Source organism: Papilio xuthus, unplaced genomic scaffold (genome assembly GCF_000836235.2).
Source record: "Papilio xuthus unplaced genomic scaffold, Pxut_1.1 DF826938.1, whole genome shotgun sequence".
Classification (NCBI taxonomy): Eukaryota; Metazoa; Arthropoda; class Insecta; order Lepidoptera; family Papilionidae; genus Papilio; species Papilio xuthus.
Genome location: NW_013531711.1, coordinates 4,676,877 through 4,699,287, shown reverse-complemented (window position 1 = coordinate 4,699,287; position 22,411 = coordinate 4,676,877). Strand labels below are relative to the sequence as shown.

Genomic DNA, 22,411 nt, shown 5'->3' with positions numbered 1-22,411 from the left:
TAGGCCAACGTATTTACTGTCTTATTTAAATTTCCAAAATTTTAATATCCCTTCAGGGAGTCGTACAATAAAATCCTTTTGAAAAAGAAAGAAATTGAAAATTATTTTTTTGTAACTCGTACCATTTTTTTAAAACGATAGTAATTCAAATCGAATCAAAAATTTCGAAATTTTACTTGAGGAGGACATCTCTAATGTACCACAGACATTTTACATAAGGTTTAAAAAGCTAGCACCAAAGAGTGTATAAAGCAGCAAAAACAAAGTTTTTTTTTTCTATGACACGCCACTCTATTCAAAGATTGTAAAATGTTTTTATCTGTGATGGTACAACATGGTCCAAAAAACTTAAAAACTTTAGTTAAGATGGCGGTATTATTGTAATGATTAATTGTTTAATTATGCGTATTGTTAATGAGAATATATTTTCTATTGAATAAGGAATATTCTTCCTGCTAAATTAAATAATTTTGATACAAAATGTCTTGGCCAGTGCCATCTGGGTCCTGGAATGCCGGAGTTCCCATGACTTCGAATATGAACATGGGGTATACGCCTGATCAATGGACTCTAATACAACAACAAAATTGGCAACAGTGGGCACAATGGCAACAACAATATGCCCAGTGGCAAATGCAATATGGAGACAAGGTTAGGTTTTGTTTTTGATTGTAGTAAACTCTTTTCTTTATGTTTATATACCTAAACATTATGCATCTAATAGTAATGGATTAATTTATTAACTTTTCTTATAGTATACGGAGCAAATGCAGACTGTACCAGCAGTGGGCTCTGGCCCTCCTTTACCTCCAGTTAATTGTGCACCCCCTCCTGCGCCCCCGCCGCCCGATCAACCTCCTCCGCCACATAAAAACGACAGGCCTCTCTATACTCCTAAACCTCCACCACCATCAAACCCTCCAAGTAATCAAGATAATATAAATAATACAAAACCAATGGACAGTAATACCCAATCTTGGGCTAATGCTGCAGACAGCCGCAATACTTCCCAGAATTCCGAGGCTCTTAAAAAATTATTAGAGGAAGAGAGATTGTTTGATATTCAATTTCATAAATGGGAGGAAGAAATTGAAAAATGGAAAGCAGAAAATGTTAATCATCCTGATAAACAAGCATACAGTGAATATGAACAAAAATTTGAGGCTTGCCGGGCACAGCTGTTAGAGAGACGTCAACAGATGAAACAAAAGCGAGCTCGATTAACTGGAATGCCCCCTCCGGCACTGAGTAATACAAGTTCAATCAATAATGTTCAACTAGTTCCTCCACCGCCACTAACCCCAAATCCTGGAAATAATTGCCCTCCAATTGACGTACAAACACAAAAACCTAATATTAATCCAGATATAAACTATACTCGCCAAAGTCATAACTTGGAACCTAATCAATACCAACATTATGAAGAAGCTCAACATTCTTATAATAGTGATAATTATGGACAAGTAGGTCTAGTACACACAAATAAGTCTTATGAAAATGTTGATCCTTATTGCTATCCTAGTATGGAACAGTCAAAATTTATGCCTACAAATGAAGCTTCCAAAGGTATCCCAGGATTAGACTTGATTCCTGAAGATAAACTGTCAAATAAATCTCAAGATATTATAGATATAACTGGGGAAAAAATTGCAGATAAAATAGGATTACATTCACAAACTCCAGATTATACTACAATTTCTAAAGGTATAAATAATATATTGGGTGATGAAAAAATTATGAATATTCTTTCAATGGTTTGTCAAAAAGCTAGTGATCCTGTTGGTAATCAATTCCAGAGTAATGTGGAAACAGCTAACACTTACCAGTACAATAATTCCGATTTTGGTAAAAGGCAAAATATGTCCTTTAATCAGGGATCTAATGATTCTTACAACAGAGGTAATGGGCAATTTGTACAGAGTCCTTACAATCAAGTTCAGAAGGATTTACCAATTGATCAATATTATGGAAATTATTCTCAAAACAATATACCACCACCACCAAGAAATCAAATTAATGCAATGCCTTTAGGCCACCCTTTACAAAGTCAGCCTATACAGAGTAATATTGATAATTATCCAAGTGTTCTTCAGGAAGGAAGAACTGTCCCTGATCATCCAGTACTTTCAACTCCACCCCCTGTACCTAGGTCAAAGTGGATTGATCAACCTATGTTTACACCGTCAATTATTGTTGAATATGAACACAAGCCATTGAGACTGAAAGGTAATTAATTAACATGTTTGTTATGAAAGTCAAATAAAATTCATCCATAAAATTTTAGCATAACTTAAAAAAAAATTGCCATCTAGTTTTTTCCATTAGCCTCTATATTTTTTTAATAAAATTGTTTCAATTGAAATAGACTAATATTAAAATTTTCATAAAATTACATAAACCTTGTAGAAATATTTGTAAATATTTTAACACATATGTTCAAGACTACATTTATTCCAGTGCTAATAATTTACTTGTGATTTTTTAAACTTCATTTTAGCTCGTGATTTTATTGAACCTGTGCACATATTTGAGTACAACCATAAATCAAAGTATGGTGAAAGCAAGAAGAAAGATTTTGAAAGGGAAGCAGATGAACTATTTGTAAGACATCCACGGTCTTCTAATGTTGATAATTTTCCATCTGATAGAATGAGCCGGGAACTTTATCACAGGGATTATGAACGAAGACCTAGAGAAATTGTTAGAGAACCATATAGACCTAGACCTCCAATGCGAGATGTATATGACGATAAGCGTAGGAATGATGTTAGATTAGATGATTGGAGATGTGATGATTCTGATAAGTTTACTCGTAGAGAAGACTTTTATAGAGATAGAGAAAAAAGTAGAGATGAATTTAAGGATAGATACAAAGATTATAGGAGGGATGAAAATAGAAATCGTAGTAGGAGCAAAGAAAAAGAAAACCGGAAGAGAGATCACAGCAATGATGATGATAGAAATTTTACAGCTAAAAAAGGAAAAGAATCTGTAGAAAATAAGGAGGCAGTTAGAGCAAAGCATGTTGTAATGATAGATGACATATTAGAACCTCCAGGACGGGAAATGAGACCCAAGAAAATTGCTATAATTTTAAGAGGTTTGGAAACAATTTTGTAATATTTAAAATTGGCAATTATTTGACAAGCATGTTTTTTAATATATTTTTTCCTTATTGTAGGGTTGCCAGGCAGTGGTAAATCATATTTGGCTAAATTGATAAGAGATAAAGAAGCTGAACATGGCGGAACTGCAAGAATAATGTCAATAGATGATTACTTTATGCAAGAGGGAGAAGTTGAAGTCAGTGATCCAGTCACAGGCAAAACTGTAAGTAATGTAAAAATTCATGGACATTTATGTATGTTTTTGTGTATGTAACTTTTTATGTATGTAATTTTTGGTTTGTTATACATTTTAGATTAAAAAACCTTCATTAAAATATGAATATGAAAAACACATGGAAGAAAGCTACTTGAATTCACTAAGGCGAGCATTCAAAAGAAGTATTACGGATGGTTATTTTACGTTTATAATATTTGATGCTGTGAATGAAAGTTTAAAATGTTATGCTGATGTTTGGAACTTCTCCAGGCAGCATGGATTTCAGGTAACTCTTTATAACATCAAAATTAGTTTATTAAACATCTTGTTATCACTGTTTTGTCAAATATCTCGGAAACCAATGAACTTCTAATGAGACGAGGTTGTTATTTGTTTGTATTGTTTTTTCCAGGCGTATGTTTGCACCATGGAGGCAGATGTAGCAACGTGTTACAAGAGGAACATTCACAATCGTACATTGGAAGATATTGAACAGCTAAAAGCGAAGTTTTTCCCCACACCGATGCATCACATACAGCTGGACCCGACCACATTGTTGCAGAGTGCCGCTATCACTGATGTGCAAATGGAAGACGCTGAAGATGCAGTCACTACGGAGGATGCTGTGGAAGAAACGGAGGTGAGATATTTATAAACATTTCCAGGTATTTTCCAGCAAATGTCTGCTTCTACAATTTACCTATGATTATTATAATTTATTATGCTTTTTTATACATGTTTAAAAATTTATCTTTCCGTTTTGTTTTGCCACCAATATTCCCAGATTACCCTATATTTTTATTATGTTTTGTAATTATGTGTATTAGATGTTATAGTATGGATAGGGTAACAGATTTTATTTCAGCGTTGTAACTAAAACGACAGAATTGTAACACAGGTTGAAAATCTTTTTACATCGAAATGGGAGAAAATGGACGACGCTGTCAAACTAGGTAGGTTTCTGATATGTCATTTTATTTATGGATATTATTTTTTTTTCTCACGCGATTATCTTATATCATTCGCCTTGACAGGGCCTTTCACATTTTGTTGTTTATTTTTAAATATTGTAGATTTGCATATTTGTATTATATTGAAGATATATATGTATATTTAAGTAATAGAAATAGAAAAAAACATTGAACATTCGATTAGCAGTATATTATAACTAGGCGTCGCCCACGACTCCGTCCGTGCAGAAATAAAAAAAACTTAACTAGTATACTATGTGTTCTTCCCGACTATGTTTTACATCTATACCAAATTTCATTGAAGTCTATGTAGTTCTGGAGATAATATCTAATAAACATCCATCCATCCAATCATTCACTGTTATATTATTTGTTTGAAATATATGACAGAATGTTGATTTGTTTGATAAATTGTTTCAGCGCGGCTCGACGGCACCAGCAAACCTCTCCGGCCATCGCAACTCTCCATGGAAGACTACCTCCAGATAGACGAATGGAAACCAAACATTGCAAAGCCGGGGAAGAAAACTGTAAGTACATTTTCTAATTCTTTATAACCTTTCTCATTTATTTTGGGTCAATTTTGAAATTTTTTGTGTGTGAAACGGCTCCGGGATGATTTTGTTTTAGACTTACACCCAATAGGTGTTTCGGTTACCAGTACAAATGGGTTCTAAGTTTTTATTGAGGTTGTAGACGAATAGCGTTTAGTTAAGATTTACTCCGCTTGTTTAAAAAAAGCTATATATTTATTTTGACATCATTACGTCACAGTTTTTCATAGCAAGTGATGTACGCAATAATTTTTTTTTAAGTATTTTTAATAATCCAATATTTTAGTTCTTTAATATGCTATAGTGATGACGGAAAATTTCGAACATACTTTTTCGACACCAAAAAATCGGGTTTTATGACTTTTATTGCATCCTACTTTGTTACTTTATAACAATGAAATAAAAAAAATAATTTGGTAATTTGTTTATGGCTGTTACAAGGTAAGGCGAATCGGTTAGTTTTTAAAACATAATATCCTAAGACATTCAACATGTTCTAAGCTTATTTACACGTAAATGATTCTCGTAATCGGCAAATAAAATATTTAAATCCGTTTGTAAATTTTATATTAAAAAAAAGGTGAGTATGTTGAAATTTTTATATTGTTTTTTATCGTATTGTAATGTAAAACAGGTGCGTTGGGCAGATATAGAAGAGAGAAGACAGCAAGAGAAAATGCGAGCTATCGGATTTGTTGTCGGTCAGACCGATTGGAATCGGATGACTGATCCGACAATGGGTTCCAGTGCGCTTACACAAACTAAGTACATTGAGCGAGTGCGACGCACATAATGTAGTTATACATGTTACATACTTCCAGATACATAGTCATTTAACACGTTCAATGCTACCAACTAATCCTGCGAGTTTATTTTATTATATGAAAAATTATAATGGTATTGAACGTGTTAAAAATCATAGGAGGGCGACTTTGCACAATCCTGTGTATTGCTGACATAAAAAAATGCCGTTATAACCTTTTTATTGTTTTTTTTGATAGATAATAAATATATTAAATTCTCTCATAATAATTAAAAGTCACCTTTTAACTTAAATTTTTATTAAAAATGTATTTTGAGTATATATTTATGTGCTTGTTTAAAAAAATGGGTACATTTCCTATCTATCTTCTATACAATTAGTTCAATTGTGCAATTTTTAAAATTAACATGTTTGATTAGGATTAAAAAATTCACAATTACGCTGAAAATTATCTTATCCATTATATATTTTACTGAATAAAAAAACTCACAAAATAAGCTTCACATATAATATTAAGAATTTATATAAATAGAGATGCTTTTCCAAGTTAATCTTTTGTTTGTCAACATTTCCCAAATGTTGGTGGATGCAGCTAACCTCAAAAGATTTTTTTTACATTTTTTTAAGGCAAGTAACATATTAGAATAATTGTTAATTTATGTTTTTAAACACTTTATAAGTAGCATTGAATAAAAGCATAGGGAGAATTAATCAAGCAATTTAATTTGATTTAAACTCCTGCAGTATTTTCATATTTATTTTTTAACACTTTCCATGCCACAATTTTTTTGTTTGAAGTGATCTCGCGAACCAAGTCTGTGGCACTGAACTTGTTATATTTGTTTATTTAATTTATTAACTCAATAGGACCAATCGGATTTAGCAATATTTGGTATATTATATTTCATAACACGTGTTGTGTTTATGCAGTTGAACAACAAATAAATACACAATAAAGCAACATTAGCAACAAAAATTAGTATAGTTTTTAAGGTAAGCTAATTTTTTAAAAATTAAGATATATTTTTTTTAGGATTTCTGCTAGAAAGGCCGTGATTTTTTAATAATTAGATAAATATTGATGCATTTTTGAAACAGGAGCTTCATGACATCACTAAAATGATGTCTATGTTATTCAAATATTATAACTAATGTTGATAAATTAGTAGTAACTTTATCTCACATTTAGTCGATTTATTAGTACTAATAGTTAACATTTATGGTCTTGATACCAACATGAATTATATTCTATAATAAGTCTACTGATTTGTCAGTGTAACGAAAGATTGTGATGCATGTACTTTAAAATTCATGTTTGTATATAATTGGTATAATTAAACGGTATTCTTTACATTGTTTTTTTTTATTTCAATACACCTTAAGTACGCGTCCATTAGCCCGATCCGGACGCGCCGCACGCACGGCCCGCAAACTGATTTTAATTTTACATAGCGTTGCGTTCGTTATCCGCGCCGCCCGCTTCGTAGGCCGTGTGTGCGGTGCGTTCGTCGTAGACCTATGGACCCGTACCTTTACGGGAATCGAACTGCTTACGTTGAACTTTTGAAAAAACCTAGTAATCGGTATCATCGTGAAAATTTCCGAAGATTGAACTTCGACCGCCGTGATTTTTAAAAAAGTTTTCCTTTTGCGCGACGTTTTGTGGTCGAGGTTCTGCGGTTTTTATTTTCATCAAAGTTTTCGTCGGCGTTTCTTTAGTGTTTTGATTTTCGAACGCGTCGTTGTCGTCGGTTGTTTTTCTTTTATTCAAATTTGACATTTCCGTTTGAGAATCGTTTTCGTCGTTCGATTTACCGGCTTTGTCTATTTTGCTGGTGTGCGACGATTTTGCGATATTGTCTTCGCCTTCTTTTCCCGCGGTCATTATCATAATTTGTGGAGTACCCATGTTTGTCATGTGGTCCTTCAAGCACTGTTGCAGTATATGCAGGAAGAATAGAAATGCGAGTAGCGTTAGGGCGGACATTGCTGCGTTGCTTTTGTGACCAGCGCCTAAGTGATGACTGAAATTTTTTTTATAAATCAATTTATTAACAGTGTCTAATGTTATTCGACAATTTTATATTACACTACGGCAATGTTTTTAATTTGAATTCTTTAAACGCTGTGCACGAATTTCGCCATCAAAAGTGTTTGCGTTTTTGGTTTATTTGAACTATTGCGTACTATACAGACACGTTTATTGCCTTTGTTTTAGAAACAATTTGGCTTCGTTTGAGTATTGAAGGAATGGACAAAATAAAAACATGATAAGGGTTTTATCGGCAATAAATTCTACTGCATAGATTCATTCAAGTCTACTGCTACTGAAAATTTGTTATTTCGTTAAAAACTATTACTTACTGTTTAGTGGAGACTCCATGACTGTGTGTTGGTGCAGACGGGTCATATGCGTAAAATAACGGCTGATCATGCATGGGCCCCGTGAATTCTGTATACCTAAAATAACATTTTTACAATAAGCTAGGCCTTTTTAATACTGTTATATAGACTCCAAGTAGAGATAGCGTAAGTACTTAAAATACGTTAATTCTAAGGTTCAGCTTTATACAGAAGGAATTCAAATGTCATCGCACGAATTTTTAGTTTTCTGTAATACGTTTTTTTCGGTAGTTGTGAAAAATAATAAAAAAAAATACCTGTCAGTAAGTTTTGTATCCAAACCCATTCGGGATAGAAAATTATCCAATGCCATTGAAATGTCACTGACGTCAAGTTGCGCGAATGCTATGGATCCAACTGAATATCTTAGTAGGTTGGATCGTGATTTTCTTTTACTTATCCCATTATTGCGCTCTACAAAGTTGTGTTCCATAAGATATGTCAAGCGTACGTTTAACGGTATCTTGTACTTGATGGTTGTCTCCGAGGCGAAATAAAAATGTTTTAAATTTAACATTTACGAACTATACAACGTGATTACAACAAGCACTTTTACTTTAATAATATTCTTCTTCTTCTGCTAGCTCTACAGCCCTTTGTGGGCCTTGGCTTGGTCCAGCAACTTTTTCCACCTCGGTCTATCTTCCAGTTCTGCTTCCAGTTTGCTATGCCCACTTTTTTTGCGTCCTTATTAACGCCGTCTATCCATCGGAGCTTTGGTCTCCCTCGACTTCGACGACCTTCAGGATTATAATATTGACCACTACAAAATCGTAAAGTTCCAGTAACGATATATATTTGGTATTCGGTGTCCTTGGTTTAGCTTTAATAAAATCTTTTCCATAATTTAAAGTGGGATATAACATTTAATATTTCACTTTTTTTCTGTCAAGGAAGCGACGATTACTTTATGATTGTATAGACCTCGATATCATCTGTTCTTTTTACTTCTTTATTTTCATTGACTCAAACTTATAGCTTTATAGGTTTGAAGAAATGACAGCATTACCTGCTCTTTGACGTATGTCATCTTTTTTAGGGTTGCTAATTTTAATTACAAAGTGGTTACAAAATAAAAGAAAATGTTTATATAAATTAATATTTTATTCAACAATCACAATCACACAAGGACGTCCTCAATCATACATGATCACAAAAATATACACATAATATTCATAACTAAACTACAAGGTGATATAATGTTTTTTTATATCACACAATATTAAATTTTACATCAGTCGTTATTACAAAATTGGCGAAATTGCTGGTTTAAATGCCAATTCACTTTCATTTTGAACTCATTTACCGGACGGAATTTTGATGCCTTTGCCTTTTTTCACGTAATACTTTGTAATGCCTATGTAATTAACCTACAGAATAAGTTAAATAAATAAATAAATTAAATCTTAATAAAACACTACACATGACATTCTTTATAAAATGTGCGTTGGGATACTTGCACAAAGTGTCCGATTGCCTAGAGAGGAATCGGCCGAATTTTTTATCTGTTTGCCATAAACCAAATTATATTTCAAGTTTTTTTTTTAATTTGGCTTTTTAAATTATAACGACGAATATTCGGAATTAGATGATTTCGAATGTAGTATTTTTCTCCCTGCTCCGTTCGTGTTTTGGGGATATTGGCTGTATATTGAAATGCGGTTGTAGTCTAAACTTCGTTGCATTCAAGATACAACTGGCGACAATCAATACCAGAACGACCTCGACGACCGGCTTCATAGAACTGTTCAAAAGTGCCTCCCGATTGTCTTTCTAATACGAAACTTGCTGCATATCTGAAAAGAAAGAAAGGTTCTTTATCTCAGTGTTTGCAAATTAATGAATCTTGTGATTGTGACTCACCAAAAAATTTGGGGAAGCTAAAGCTTACGTTTCTCAGTTATGTCCTATGACAACTTTTATTTACTTTCTTCGTGCTTTAATAGTTTTTGCTTTGTTAAGAGATCCTCCAGATCAAACGATTATTATGGATACTCAACAGAATCAAGATAATACTTACGTTCCAAGCTGACAGAAGATGCTTTTCGGTCCAATGTCTGATGAACATTCGTTGTTAGCATCGCACACATACTTCTGAAGGCATTTGTCGTCATTAGTGCCGAAGGACCGAACGTAGGTCTTGAGCATGGAAATGCCAGCGATCGCTGCGTCACTGACTGAATCCTTGCGACCCATGGATCGTGCAGTGAGCGACCGATGAGAGAATGACGTCTTAAGAGCATCCAGGAGATTCACGACGATACTAATGAACTGGAAAATAATATTTAATGTTAGTTTCCCTATTTAAAACATAAAAGAAGTTTCTAGAAATAAAAAATTAAGTTTGTACAGGCAAATCTTGCATTATCTGTAGTTTTTATTTAGTAAGGGTTTGAAATGGGAGTAGGAAAGGTAGGTGCCGTACCTCTCCAGCCTGCTTTGCCATCGAGGCCACTTGGTCGGGATCTTTTGCACCGAGCACCGTCGAAAGAACCGCAGCCAATATACCCTGAAGCAAGCGAGAAGCAATACCATCTCCGTAACCAAACTTTACTATTTACATTTACTATCAAGGCTTACCTCAAGGAAGTTTATACAAATGTTTTAATTTATTTGAAGTGGCAAATTAATAGCATTCCTTGACGTATTCCTGGTAAAATATTTGTTGTCTATTAATCTATTAATTCCTAAAGCTACAACTCTTATTGTATACTACTAAATGCAGGCAAGGATATACTTCAAAGGTGATATTTTACAATATTGGAGTGTCTGGAATTTGTTCTAGTGTATCTACAAAATTGTTAGTCGATCAGTAAGGCAAATTAATTTGTGTGTTCTATTCATAATGTGTTCGTGTCGTTTTCATAATTTACAAGAACTATCTATCGATTTTATCGATTGCGTGCTTTTACATTAAATATTTTTTTACCTGCATTGGTGATGAAGAGTCGACTTTGTCGATTCCATCAACGGGGGCGCCTCCTCCGAGCACGGCGGTCAAAATCTTGAGACCCATGGACAGGAGATTTGGCCATGGAGATGATGAACCGGAATCGGTATCGAGGCCGTCGCTTTTGCTAGGGCTGGAGCCGCCAGGGTTGAATATCATTTGCATAATCATACCTGAAAAATATTAAACTCCTTGTTAAAACTATGATATAGTTTGTATTTAAAGTGTTGCATTAAACTATTTTTATATCGTCTTATGAGGAAATACAACTGGCTGTATATGACACTGCAGAGAAAAAAACGAGTGGGAACTATTTGCTATAAAAAAATTATTGGCCCTAAATGTAAGTAGTCTATGCCATGACGCGAAAGATATACAAAGTCACAATAGAATGGTGAGGAATAAAAAATAACCTTCGCCTCATTCGTGCAAAAATTAAAAAGATTAACATGTAGCAAAGATTATTTATTTATGATACGTACCCAACATGTTTGACCAGGAGAAACCGCCTTCCGATATTGAATTTGTTTGCGTGTCGTCGATGTCGTCGACCACTTTCTTCAACGCATTCGGTTTCTCGGCATATTTCCTCTCTTGGCCTATTTGTTCTTGTGGCGCGGGCAACGAATTACTGTAATATACGGGGTTTTGTGACCGTACGTTACTTGTTGACTGGAAATGAATGAAATCTTCATTATAATGCATTACCAAAATTATATTTCGAAATTACTTCGGAGTTTCTGGACCAAATACCAAATCGTAAAGGACTAAAAATGTAGGAGAAAAAAAAAAGAATTTTCAAAAGATTTTGTATTCGATTGCGATTTCTTGTCTATGGTAACCATGTATATGGGATGTCAAAACAATTACCCTTGATATGAGTGTCGCCTGCTGCTGAGGGTAAGCTATCGTGTGAAGAATCAACGACGAGCTGATGAGGGCCAGGAGGGCCCAGCCAGACAATTTCTGCTGCATCCTGCAACAAAGTGATATTGTAAGTCATAATATAGATAATAAAATACTTAACCTAAAAAATTGTTTCATCTGTCAAATCGTCGAAATTTTTCAAAAATTTCATTTAAAGACTTCGCTTTTTAAGTGGTATATAAATATGGTATTCAGAAAGGAAAAAACGATAGAAGATACTAAGAAGCTTGAGAAAATTTAAAGTGCCATTTCCATTTTTATTTCGGTAAAATTAGGGTAGTCAAAATGTTCATAAGTTTTGATCGGAATTTAATCGTAACTTACATTATGAAATTAATAGATTTCATATTGTTATTAACTTTTAATTCGTTATAAAAAATTAATAAAGATAAGAATACGTAACGATTTTAATGTTGTTTAAATACGTTTCTTACTTATATTTATTTGTACCGTGATCTTCGTCGATTAGAAAGTGTTCTGATGAGTGCTTCGCTCGTAGAAAGCGGCCGCTAACTCGTCTTGTTGGATTTTTACTACGATGCAAACACTAATTACAGAAGGTCTATTAACCGGTAATAGTTAGGACCTTTCGATAATAAATTATATCGAAAGTGTTTGAAATTTTTTCGGTTTTTTTTTCGGATTTCTGTCAACCAGTGTTATTTAATAACGCTTAATTTCTTTATTTTAAGAAGCTTTTCGAAGACTACCATTATTTAAATGGATTCGTATTTACAATACATCATATCTTTGAGATGCAACACGCGATGCAGCATGTCCAAGTCCAGTATGGAATTGTGCTAGTCTTGTACGACTCTAATACAGGTGACCCGGTCATACTAACTGTAGTTCGGATGGTCACCTCCACCAAGTCAAGTGATACTTGTTATAAATTGATGTTAATACGCATCTCAACATATTAAACACGTCGGCCAACTTTCTTTGGCCGACTAAAATCTTTGTTATGTTTGTTGTATTAATATTTCGGATGTCTCTTATGATTTCACACTTGTAGAATAACCTAGTTATTTGTATTCAGCTTGGTATTGACCGTGTTGTTCATCGATGCAAAAGACATATAAGTAAAGCTTGATTTATTTGGATGTTGTGGTTCTAAGTTTTAGAGCTTACGCGTACAACATATTTTTTTTTTCGTACTTATATTGATATGGATGAATAATAATCAAGTTTTCGAAAAAGTAAGACAACAGAATCCATAACATTTACAGTTATGTCGGTTGTAAATTACTAAGACGCTTTATTATCATAAACCGGCTTGATTTTATTTTATTTTAATTGCATTATGGCATTCGCTCTATCCTCCATAAAGTCGTTACTTAAGCTTATAAACATAATTTCTTCCCTATCTATATGTTAAATGTGGGTTAATAAAACACTCGGTTATGTTACGTCAAATTGTCTATAGACTTTGATTATAATATGCAGTACACAAAGATGACAATTCTCAAATATTCTAGAGTTCGAAGCTATGCGTGCACGTTTACAAATTAGTGGTCGCTTTCTGGTGAAACAAGTTGTTTCAGACTTAATGTTTTATGTATATTTTGCCGCAGTTCCACTGCCATACAACACGCGTGTCCTATTTTATATTAGTTTGTCGCGTAAAACAATGTCACATTTGTTTGCCGAGTAAATGTTAAAGCATATTGTGTGAATTTTACAAGCTAAAGGCAGTCATACGCGTTGTGTTTCATATAGTCACGACAGCTTTAAACCGTCGGCGTTGGCCGATTAGTAGTCGATCCTCTTCATACAACATACAGACGTTTGACAATTTGAATTACTCCGTGTGTGGCAGCCCTTAGTTGACGGTACACTTGGTGAAAGCTGGCCGACGCGCGGGAGAGACTCGCCTCGGTTTTATAACTCTCTCGAGCATCGGTAATACAATAAGAATTCTTATTGTTACTCCCAACGATCTATCTTTATATTTTTACTTTGATTTTCTACACTTTTTCTTGCGGTTATTATATACCTCACTTATCTTTGCAAATTAAATTTTTAGATCTACATGTTTTTTTAACCGACACTGATGACTCTGAGGCACATACTGTAATCACTAAGTTTCGCGTATTTATATAAAACCTGCTTAAGAAAGTAAACAGAATACACAAATGTCGTGATTGTAGAGTTGCAGGAACTGATTAAGATTAAAAAAATCACTTGGTTAGTTTTTTAAGCATGTCCACACGAACAAGTGTGTATAATTATATTGTGTATTAAGGCAGAACGGTGTTTGAACGAGTATGAGCACATGATCGTATGTGAGGCGTGGTAAGCGATGGGTGAAAGCGGCGCGGGCCGGTCGCGTGAGAGCCACTGCCTTGAAAGGTTAACATTTTTTCTTATTTCGGAGTTAGAGTTGTTCTACCTAGACTTACTACACCAGTTCCATGCTACCACCACCATCGCCTACTTTCATCGGAAATTCGATGTAGAAAAATAAGTTTCGATTTTCACTTACTGTTTCCAGTATTGAAAAACCTGTATAAAACATTGAATGTCGCCGCGACTGCGACCGCGCGGTAATAATTATATTTTTAGTAGCCTATAGCCTATGTGTTCTTCCAGACTATGTTCTACATCAGTGCATAATTTCATCGAGATCGATTGAGCCGTTCTGGAAAAATTATCTAACAAACATCCATCCATACATCAAAATTTTCGCAATTATAATGAAATATTAGTAAGAATTGTAAATTCAATGTTCAAAGAGAAATATGTTTCTGTATTTTTGCTTTGGCAGTAGAAACTCACATTGCCGATTCCGATTTCAGATTTTTTTTTTTTCTATTACTTTAATTTATTACGGGAAAATTAAAAAGTTACGTAAATCGAGTCGTTTTCTTGTTTTTAGTCCAATCATCGAGACAGGTCCGGCCGCGATCCGCTTTCTAAAGCCGAGCGGCTCCGTTGTGCGTGCATCATACACGGATATGAGCCTTGATATTATTATTATGGAATACATTGAAACACTCACATATTTTAGCTAGTCAAAATAAAAAAAACTACGACTACATTATTATACTATATTGGTTGTATATTGGTAGAGCATGTGTTATTGACATGGTACGGTGGTGACATTACAGGCTAATAAGAACAAGCCTTCAAGTGTTTTGAGTTCCAGGAAGCTCGCGCAGAATTTTACTACTTAGGTATATTTTTTAAACATAAACGGACGACAGGCATAGATTAAAAAGGCAAACAGACGGTCGAGTAAACTTTTATAGAGTATTTTGACTACATGGAGTAGCAAGTCATTGTAACATTTAGTTATCACTTGTAATTGATTAATTACTTTAACCCAAGAAATTTTATCTGTCTCATTACCTACTAGTCGTCTTATAGTCAGTTTTTACTCTCGAAACAAATGAAACTCAACTTTCATATAATGAAATTAAAATTAGCGAAATTCAGCAATAAATTATATGAACAGATGCGGCATTAAACGGACACACATAATGACCGGGATTCAGTGAAGCGTATGTCTTAGTACACCGTTATCATAGTCTTGATGTAGACCAAACGGTATTGAGATGCACTCATTTATGTTTAATTTATAGATCTTATCCATTACACGTCTATATCCGTTTAAATCATGAGCATACAACTCTGTATCAAGTAGTCTTTACAATAAATATGAACCTAAACGTAATCCACGACTTGTTATCTAGTGTCATCCAGTAGTTTTAGACATTATTAATTACAATCCTTTAGCGCGAATGACGTGCTTTCGTTACAAAGTCTAGTGTCAGAATGAATAGCGAGGGGACATAAACGTCGACATTTTAGTAAAGCTAGTGTTGAGTCAATACACTGTCATATTTCCGGATTTACTTCCTAACAGTAGTAACATGTCGTGGTCTAATTTAACACGCATGTCAATTTGAATTTGTTTGCTACTGACATAATGCTTCAAAAGATTATAGAAGTGTTTATACCAAAGATATTAAAACATAATATTTAGAGTTACAGAGGATATTATCAGCATTTTACTAGCGACAGTTTCTGACTATCAAATTCTTTTATCAAAAGTTTTCCTGTCAGTTGGTATGGTTGTTGGAACTACAATTTGCTAGTAATTTGGCGCGTTATACGGTTAATATTTTTTTGTTTACGGGACTTTTTTTTAAAGAAACGAGTGACTTTCATATTTCGTGTAAAAGATAACTCGCGACCCACATTGCTAAAAGAGCTTTTTTCAGAGGTTGTAACTGTATAGAGTTTCTAGCAAAACCTAGATCTAGGAGTGCTAGCTAAAAATTTTCGTAAGTAATCCAGTACAGTTAGTAACAATTCCACAAAACAAGTGTCATTTATTTATGGATATAAGACGAATCCAATATTTATTTTTATACAAAGACAATGTTGTAAATAGTATAAATATGTCAAACAAAGTCACAGTAATGTTTTTGTATTAATTTGTAGATTTGTCAAGCCTCAAGGCATAGAACATCTTGACAAAATTTTCATCAAATCTGTACGCTTTAGTAATTACATTTATCATCTATTGAACCTGATAACCCTTTGAGAAAACATTGACATATGTGTTTAAACTAAAGTTAGGAGTAGAAATAATTACTAGTTTTTACAGGTAAAAGTTTGCTATCACCTGTTTAATATTTCGGTTACTCAATACCGGCCGGTGAATGACTAGATTCCTCTCGCGGCCTCACAACTTTCACTTTGACTTTTTGGATATGAAAGGAACAGTGAGTCAGTCACTTGAAGCAACCTGGGGCAATGTAATTATTGCTAGTGTTAATTATTTGAAAGTAAACGTGTTTTCAAACACATTTTTTTTCTTCAAGTCAGTTCAAATAAAAATAAAATTGCTCTTTTGTACGGATCGTACCAAATAAAGAATTATTTTATTGCATTTTTAAATTATTTAACAAGTCCGCAAAACTAGTAATTATCATATCACAATTATTGATATAAATAAGTATACTAAATATTATTTGCTTTTTTTTCTATTAGAATAAATTAATTGAATTACATATTAATAAGTTCCAAATACATTTCTGTGTCAGGCTTATTTGTCATGATTTTATTGACTTTTTTATTAAGTTCCTTTGAAGCAATGCTTTGAAATTGTGCGGTAATGTAAACTTCTTGTTGTCTTTGATTAATAGTCTTATAGTTAAAAACATTAGGACGCGGAAGAATTTATCGTAACTATTTATCTGATAAATTACCATACCAAATAACAATATTATCTAAACTCTGACGTAATGATTACGACGATTGAGAAATATATTTGCATTCGGAAATACTTTCTTATATAATTTCATCAATCGAATGTCTTCTAATCAGTTACCGAAAATTAAAAAATATTGTTTATGGTTGTTTGGGATTTCATCTTGTTATTCCCTAATGGTATTCTGAATTTCCAATTTAAAATAATTACTGACTTTCTTCGATAAATATTGTAGTGGACGTCAATAATTATGTGAACGTTCAAGAAATTACGGGATGGACGGAAGCGATTGGAATGACACGCGAGAAGTTTGTTGACTATTTGAAGTCAGCTTTCTTCGCGCTTTCCACACTAGCCTTCATTAACCCATAACTAAATAATCTGAGTATGGAAATTTATAGGTAAACCTACTTTTTGGACGACCTAATTCAAGTAACAAATTAACTTAGAGCACTTATCGACTTTTGGACCATGATCAACTATATCCTTTTTCATTTTTTTTAAAGTAATCTAATAACAACTTAGCGGCCAACCTTCAAGACTGAAGAGGCACAAGAAGAAGAAGAATAACCACTTCTATTTACTACAGTAATTTATAGCCACAATTAGTTCGATCATTCCTTAAGGATCAAAAAATTGTCTCTCATATTTTTTCATCTATTTCTTCCTTATATTGGTTATGGTTAATTCAATTAATAAGTCTCCTTTAAATTCGTATATTTCATGTTAAAATACCATACGAAAGATGCACCACGACCTTGATATATACTTAAAATCCCAAGCTTCCAACTTTCTAAAGTCTCTAATATCAAGCACCTGTCAAATTTACAATCCTCTAAAGCTTTTCATAACGTTCTAAACTTTAATTTCAAGTACAAGTTCAAGTTCTGCTTTTATAGTTTGGTATTCAATCGTTTGTTTCGCTCTATTAAGTGAATGGGCCAATTAACTAAGTAAACCGTAAGATTTTATAATCACTGCCGCATCGAAATATCTAAACGATCGGAAATTTTTGCACTTCTTTGATATTCACTCAATATCAATCATCTTCCTGCCCTTTTTCTTGTGGGGAGTTGTACCAAGGAGTTTGTGGATGGTTGGTACAGTATGTTAAACTCCACAATGGAAGATCCTACATCTAAAAGCTGTTATCTGAATTGACTCCTTTCTTACTAATTTACTTAACTTAATTACCATCACAAATTTAACTTGTCATGTTTTCAAGGTTAAACGATTCTTTTCTTCTCATATTTTAGAAAGTGAAGGTTTGCTTAACATGTCTATTGTGGGAGATGAGCCGGATCGCTTTTGAAGATAAATGCCGTAAAATGTCCGTGACTAATTCAAGGCATTTTGTGACTATTACAATAGTTGAATTTTGTGTTTTTTTCCAATTTAAATGATTTGTCAGTTTTTATTTTTTCAGTAATATATGAACTTATAATATGTGTTACATTATAAATTAATATGTAAACTTACATAATTTTTAGAGTTGTGTTATGTCATGCTCTTTGCTGTCTTATGTATGATTTTAGAAATAAGAAACATTTTAGAATCTCTAATGTAAGTAAATAAAAAAAAATAGTTGTTATAAAAACAGACGTAGTGATTTGAATTGTTGACTTTATTAGTTAGGTTAACGAACTTGTGTTTTTGCACTGCGCTGGTGAAAGTGACAAATAACTCAATAAGAACATCGATTGATAGCCACTGTGTACTAAGCGTTTTAGAATTTAATTTGAAATAAAGTGTCTTTTCATTATCATTGCTTTTAAATCTGGGAGCACGGCAGTGCCCAGCCAAGTCGAGCAAGAAATTTAAACTTAACTTTTATTTTATTGGAACAATTTTTTTTTTTGTAAATTTACTAATATTTCTTTTACCATTCCAACTAAGCTCTAGGCTTGTGGTAGGATATGGTTTACGACAATAGTCGAATGGCGGGATTCGAACCCCCGACCTCGTGATCGGAAATCCGTACCCTTAACCATTAGGCTATTGACGCTTCAAATATATTATAGGGAGTATTCGCCCGCAGTTCTAAAGTTGAAATTTATCTTCAAATAATTGTTATCGTACATCTGCTTTCACTCTAATTATACAAAATAATAAAGCGTTTATGCATAAAGAGGCATTTAATGCTCGTCTCTCAGTCTTATAATTTTATAGAAAGTTAATTCCGTAGTCTCGTAAAAAATGTGTCAACAAAAAATACAAGTCCACGTTATCATCAAAGAGAAAGTTGTTTACTTTCGTCTCGCCGTACCAAGCGCACGCCGGAGTATGCAGTCAACGAACAAGTCGAACGCGGGAAAAGCTGGCTTTACTTCAAAATCACTTCTCACATTATATGAAATCTTTCACCACTATATCCAGGGAAATAAATATACATTCACCAAGATCTGGTTGTAAGATGATCACGCTACCGGGACGTTTTAGCCAGAATTGATGCCCTTACCTTATATCTCGCACCGTCTTTGGGATTCACTAAATCACTGAACACTGATCGTTATCTTCCACGAGGTTGGAGCGTCACTGAAGTGAAAGTGCGTGTTGCTTGCTCGACTGTTCGACTTGCAATGAGTGTTGCGTCTTCGACTTCACATATATATAGGATGACCCAGTTACGTCGACCGGCTAACTGTGTATCCGCCTGTCCGTGTCTCCAACCTGTTCCCCATCCCGTTTCAATGTCTCGATCCCGGCCCGGCCCTTGGACCTTGCCAAGGACATCATTTGTTTACATGAATAAGGAAAATGCTAGAGGGCGCTCTTTCTAATGTTTTATTGTTTGCTTGTTACAGGTACGATGCTTGTGATAAGATTGATATGGTAAGTGATATTTTATATTTACAGACGATTGCCTTAATTTTATTATTAAACAGATTATTTTACTTCAAAAAAAAGTTCAAACAGGTCACCTGAGGTACGACTGCTGCCTATATGCACCTGCAATACGCTAATTACTTGACTTGCAGATGACGTTCCCTAACTCGATAACACAGAGCATAAACAGAAGTAAGCTTATTCCTTTTCCTGTCCGTTTTCCTATCAAATTTACTTTCTGGTCCCTTCGTTTTCTCATTTTAAGGTTGGGCCCGGGACGAGAACTATTATTGAGCCTCCTGCATCTTACTCATCGAAATGAAAGTATAATTTACTTAATTTTTATTCAGTTTACCATTGTTACGTCTTTTATCTCTTTCCTTTTAATTTACCACTGTCTTTTATAACTTGTTATAACCTAAGTATCTTTCTCTTTACTAATACTTAAATATCTGAGGTCAATTTATTCAAAAGGTTTCTCAAGTACGACAAGGTATGTTCTTAATTGTATAATGATGGTACTATAAGAGACATTAAAAAATTGGAGCTCTTCAAGTGCGTGATGTATCTATTGTCTGTTAAAGCAATTAATATGACATTCTCACAGATCTTTTTCTTGGAATAATTGTTATATTCCGTGGAAACTAAAGCACTAGCAGCGTTACATGCGAATCAAATAAGGCTATGATTTCACTTCGGGCAGCGGTTGATCTGAATCGATAAAAGTAACCTTCGGATTTTTACTTAGGATTTAGATATGTAGGTACAATCAGCTACATAAATATGTAAATATTTACTAAACTTCAGAAGCCTTTGGTTTCAAATATACGTATTCATGTACTATGTATTCATTGTTGGAAGAAGAAGACGGATGCGTTTGTACATATTTTTGAAACTGAAGGCGTATACAAGTTTCTGAAGCTTTGTAAATGTATTCATATTTATGCAGCTGACTGTACGTGTGTAAGATACATTTCAAAGCATTGGAGAAATGTAAAGAAGCTTGCACCCAAAATAAGTGACTTGGATCTATTACCACGCATTGACATCTTTATCGAAAACATAAATATAATGAATGAAATCTATGATAACTTAATTTATACAGAAAAATGCAATACCAAGCCGTATGCATTAGTTAAAATTAAGTCAGGAGTTTAAGAAAGTTGGTAATGCGTGTCATTTTTATTAGCAAAGGTACTATGAACGTAATTAGTGACTTCCTGTATATCCTGAATAAAATAAGTTCCAATTTATACAACAAAATTAGTTCATTCAAAACAAATTTAGATAATATTTGTCTCGTATTAGGTCATCTTGAAATTGAAGTTAAACTAAATGTTTTTGTTGTCTTTTCTTGCTTTTTAATTGTAGTCAATATCGTCAAATACAATTCATTAGGTTTAGCCCAACTTCGTCAATACTGCAAGAGGATTTAAAAGATTATCTTGAGATGGTACGAGGATACAATATGAAGAGACGTATGCGGACTGCAGGATTTCAGGTATGTGGATTGAATTTTTTAAATATAGTTTCCTCATTGAATAAAAAATAAACAAATTTATTTAACACTGCTTGTATTATTGTATTACCTACTTTCGACAAAGGTGTTAGATTTACCAGAGAAAGGCTAAAGTCTGTTCCATCAATTATTAGACACGAAAACATATTTTTGTCATTTTTGAAGAAAGTGAGAGGGATTAAAATTTGTTTTTTTAGCAAGAGTTTCGACAATGGCAGCCCACTGTTAGTTTGATTTACTACACGAATTTTTGTAAGTGAGGAGCTATGTAACAAAATTGGTTAATTATATTTTTATGGCACAGGAATAATGTCAAGTGAAATTTGTGCTCGTTTATAATAAGTTATAAAGACAACATATGAATAAATTACGTCATAACTAAAAATGTGAGTCGAATAATAAAACGCTCGAATTACTTTCGCTGGTTTGACTTTACATGTTACATGTGATTCATCTGACAAATAACTAATAAATTCCAGCTTGATACCTTCAAGCTTTTTTGAGAAAAAGGGCCTTGACGGACAGACAACAAAGTGCTCCTATAGACGTTCCGTTTTTTACCTATGATGTACGGAACCCTAAAAAATAAAATAACTCGGTTGTTTTGTTTTGATGAATATTTTGAAGTGTTTGACTGACACTATGGCTCTTATAAGGCTTCGTAAAACGAGTTCAGGAGCTTACTTGTCGTTTATATTTTTCGACTCGATATTAATTTTTTGTTTTCATATTTCATGCTCGTAATGGACTTCAATCTAAATTCGTCTTGTAGTCACATGAAAGCATATGCATCGCAAGAAACAAAAGATAACAAGCGATCGGTTTTATTTGTTAGTGTTATAATTATTCGTATTAGTACTAACTAGAAATTTATTTTCTTAGTATATGGTAGCATGAACTAAATAATAACTTTATAAGTATTTATTTAAAGTATGTATTATCGTAATAAGATT

General features: G+C 33.5%; 2 protein-coding genes across 7 annotated transcripts; one reads left to right on the top strand and one right to left on the bottom strand.

Annotated features, from left to right (window-relative positions):
* Positions 1-327: 327 nt before the first annotated feature.
* LOC106121689 (YLP motif-containing protein 1) lies at positions 328-21,507 on the top strand. Of its 5 annotated transcripts, XM_013317450.1 has the most exons (10): positions 328-651; positions 756-2,226; positions 2,498-3,100; positions 3,182-3,330; positions 3,422-3,610; positions 3,737-3,964; positions 4,223-4,277; positions 4,716-4,825; positions 19,918-19,945; positions 20,092-21,440. In XM_013317450.1, the coding sequence occupies exons 1-9, from the start codon at positions 481-483 to the stop codon at positions 19,930-19,932; spliced, it is 2,991 nt and encodes a 996-aa protein (XP_013172904.1). In that variant the 5' UTR covers positions 328-480; the 3' UTR covers positions 19,933-19,945; positions 20,092-21,440. The 5 variants fall into 5 exon arrangements, with proteins under 5 accessions (XP_013172904.1, XP_013172903.1, XP_013172906.1 ...); XM_013317449.1 differs by having other exon boundaries at positions 19,918-21,507; XM_013317448.1 differs by lacking the exons at positions 19,918-19,945; positions 20,092-21,440 and adding an exon at positions 5,484-5,877 and having other exon boundaries at positions 329-651.
* Positions 9,101-19,681, bottom strand: LOC106121691 (uncharacterized). 2 transcript variants are annotated; one of them, XM_013317453.1, is made up of 7 exons: positions 19,572-19,681; positions 11,836-11,941; positions 11,448-11,637; positions 10,945-11,138; positions 10,441-10,524; positions 10,036-10,286; positions 9,101-9,811 (listed from the first exon to the last, which is right to left on the bottom strand). In XM_013317453.1, the coding sequence occupies exons 2-7, from the start codon at positions 11,938-11,940 to the stop codon at positions 9,685-9,687; spliced, it is 951 nt and encodes a 316-aa protein (XP_013172907.1). In that variant the 5' UTR covers position 11,941; positions 19,572-19,681; the 3' UTR covers positions 9,101-9,684.
* Positions 21,508-22,411: the final 904 nt, after the last annotated feature.